At 34.4% G+C, this 2,550-nt stretch overlaps 1 protein-coding gene across 2 annotated transcripts; it reads left to right on the plus strand.

The window, feature by feature from the left end:
* LOC9322085 (vacuolar protein sorting-associated protein 32 homolog 1) lies at positions 1 to 2,140 on the plus strand. Of its 2 annotated transcripts, none has more exons than XM_021033355.1 (8): positions 1 to 116; positions 333 to 441; positions 749 to 848; positions 1,002 to 1,087; positions 1,179 to 1,270; positions 1,364 to 1,478; positions 1,569 to 1,746; positions 1,825 to 2,140. In XM_021033355.1, the coding sequence occupies exons 2-7, from the start codon at positions 367 to 369 to the stop codon at positions 1,743 to 1,745; spliced, it is 645 nt and encodes a 214-aa protein (XP_020889014.1). In that variant the 5' UTR covers positions 1 to 116; positions 333 to 366; the 3' UTR covers position 1,746; positions 1,825 to 2,140. The 2 variants fall into 2 exon arrangements, with proteins under 2 accessions (XP_020889014.1, XP_002883967.2); XM_002883921.2 differs by having other exon boundaries at positions 1,835 to 2,140.
* The last annotated feature ends 410 nt before the right edge of the window (positions 2,141 to 2,550 follow it).

Consider the following 2,550-nt stretch of genomic DNA (forward strand, 5'->3'; position numbering starts at 1 on the left):
ATATACATACAAAAAAAAAAAAAAAAACTTCAACGCCGTTTCTTCTTCTTCTTCTTCCTCGCTTCGATTAATCTCATCTCTCAATCAATCAAAGCTTCGTATCTCAAATCCCTCAGGTTTGTCTCTAATGAAATCGATTTTCAGAGATTCATAAAACCTAAAACTCTTCTCTTTCTATTTGTAAATTCTTCACCTTTACCTGTCTTCGGGATCTAATTTTAGGTTTGAGAATCGAAAACCCTAAATTTCGATTGGTAGATTCATCTTTAGGGTTTAAATAATTTGATATTGTTGTTGTGAAACTTCATTGATTCATTGTTTCTTGATCTCAGTGTGGTTTTAATTAAGCAAGAATCATCTGCCACCATGTTTATGAATCGGCTATTCGGGAAACCCAAGCAGGAGACCAATACTCTCCAAACATTAGACAAGCTCAGTGAGGTAATCTCCAAATTCTCTGTTTTTGATTCAAACTTCAATGTCAAAATTGGATTTTTAACAAGATTGGAGATTCAGATTACAAATACTTTTAATGGTTTATAATGACTATTGCTTTGTGTATCCGTTTTTAGGGGGTCTATATTCGAGACAAAGCTAACATTTTTGGTTGTAAATTGGAATTGTGTCTAACTAGATATATACTCTCTGCATTGCTATAGCAAATTTGAGAAAAATATTCACTTTTGGTTTATTGTTCTTTTGATACTTCTTTTGGTGAGTTCTCAATTGTATTATTGTTCTTCCTCAGACTCTTGAGATGCTAGAGAAGAAGGAGAATGTTCTTATGAAGAAAGCTAATGGAGAGGTTGAGAAAGCTAAGGAATTCTCCCGGGTGAAGAACAAACGCGGTATGACCAACTTTTCCTGTGATATACAATGGACCAATTTTTTTGCTTAGATAGTTTGAATATATTCATGTATCCCATGCGTAGGAATCCATGAATGTGTTTGTGTGTTGTCACTAGATAGATAGATTGCTTACGTGTATTGTTATTGTGCAGCGGCTATACAATGTTTGAAAAGGAAGAGGTTATATGAGCAACAAGTTGAACAGCTCGGGAATTTCCAGCTCCGTATTCATGATCAGGTGAGCTCTCATGCTTTTATTTTTGAAGCTTTATTATGAGGTTTGCTACGATAAACAATAATTGAGTATACCACTATGTATGTGTAAACAGATGATTATGTTAGAAGGTGCGAAAGCAACAACAGAGACTGTAGATGCTTTGAGGACTGGAGCTTCTGCAATGAAAGCTATGCAGAAAGCAACGTATGTGTTTTATTTACCTTACTATTCATTTTACTATCGGGTTTAATGAATTATGAATTTAATCAGCGACTAAGTGTGCGTTTTGTCTTGCAGAAACATTGATGATGTTGACAAGACAATGGATGAGATCAACGAGCAAACTGAGAACATGAAACAGATCCAAGAAGCATTGTCGGCTCCATTTGGAACAGCTGCTGATTTCGATGAGGTAACTTTCCTTTAGACCATGATCATACTCAACTAGAAAAACACATTCTTTTTCAGTTTTTATTAACACTATTTTTATTGGCAATTACAGGATGAATTGGAAGCAGAACTTGAAGAACTAGAAGGCGCCGAGCTAGAAGAGCAACTTCTTCAGCCTGTTCCAATCCATGTGCCTCATGGAAACAAACCTAATCGTGCTCCAGCTCAAAAGCAACCTACTGCTGAGGAAGATGAACTTGCTGCCTTACAAGCTGATATGGCTCTCTAAGGTAACTTTCTCATATCAAAAACAAACAAAACCCATTGAAGAACTTCAATATTTTATCGGATTGTTAAAACGGCATTAGTTTACTGCAGCTGAAGCTAGCCTTGGAAGATTTCAGGTAAGTGGGGAGCTTTGTGTGTGCATTATTCAAAACAGAAAGAAAGATTTTATGTATATAAGGATCCGAGTCAAATTGATCGGAAGATTTTATTTTTTTCAATATAATTAACTTATTAAACTGGATTTGAATGTTTCTTTTACATTGTTGTCAACTCTTTATGACACTTTCTTGTGGTAATCTTCCTTCCCACTCTGCCGTTTTGACTCGGTTATTGTACCAACTTTTTTGTTTGCTCCCCAAAAATCGTTACTTGTCTACAGTTTGATTGCAGTTTCTAGTAATCGGTTGTATGTTATTTCAAAATAGTTATATCTCTGGTTAAAGTCTATGTTTCTATGTTACAATTGCGTGTAGAAAGCTTAATGCTTTTGAATTCTAAGCATACCCATGTCACAGTTTTGAGCATAAAAGCCTATTGCATCGTTTATACTCCATCCTGATCCAAAAGTGACCCACTATCCCCTATATATTAATAAATATATAGAGAAACATTTTAAAAAAAAAACCTTACCATCATGTGTTATTAACAAGATTGACACGCTGATGTGTCGCTTTCACAATGATTTGGCTTCTATTTAGATAATTACTTAAGATTTATTAAACTATTTACAGAATTTGTCATTAGTCTCATACATCCATATATCCCATTAATAATTAAAACATACACTTTTTGTTTATCTTATATTA

The sequence above is a fragment of the Arabidopsis lyrata genome (assembly GCF_000004255.2).
Source record: "Arabidopsis lyrata subsp. lyrata unplaced genomic scaffold ARALYscaffold_3, whole genome shotgun sequence".
In the NCBI taxonomy this organism is placed as follows: domain Eukaryota; kingdom Viridiplantae; phylum Streptophyta; class Magnoliopsida; order Brassicales; family Brassicaceae; genus Arabidopsis; species Arabidopsis lyrata.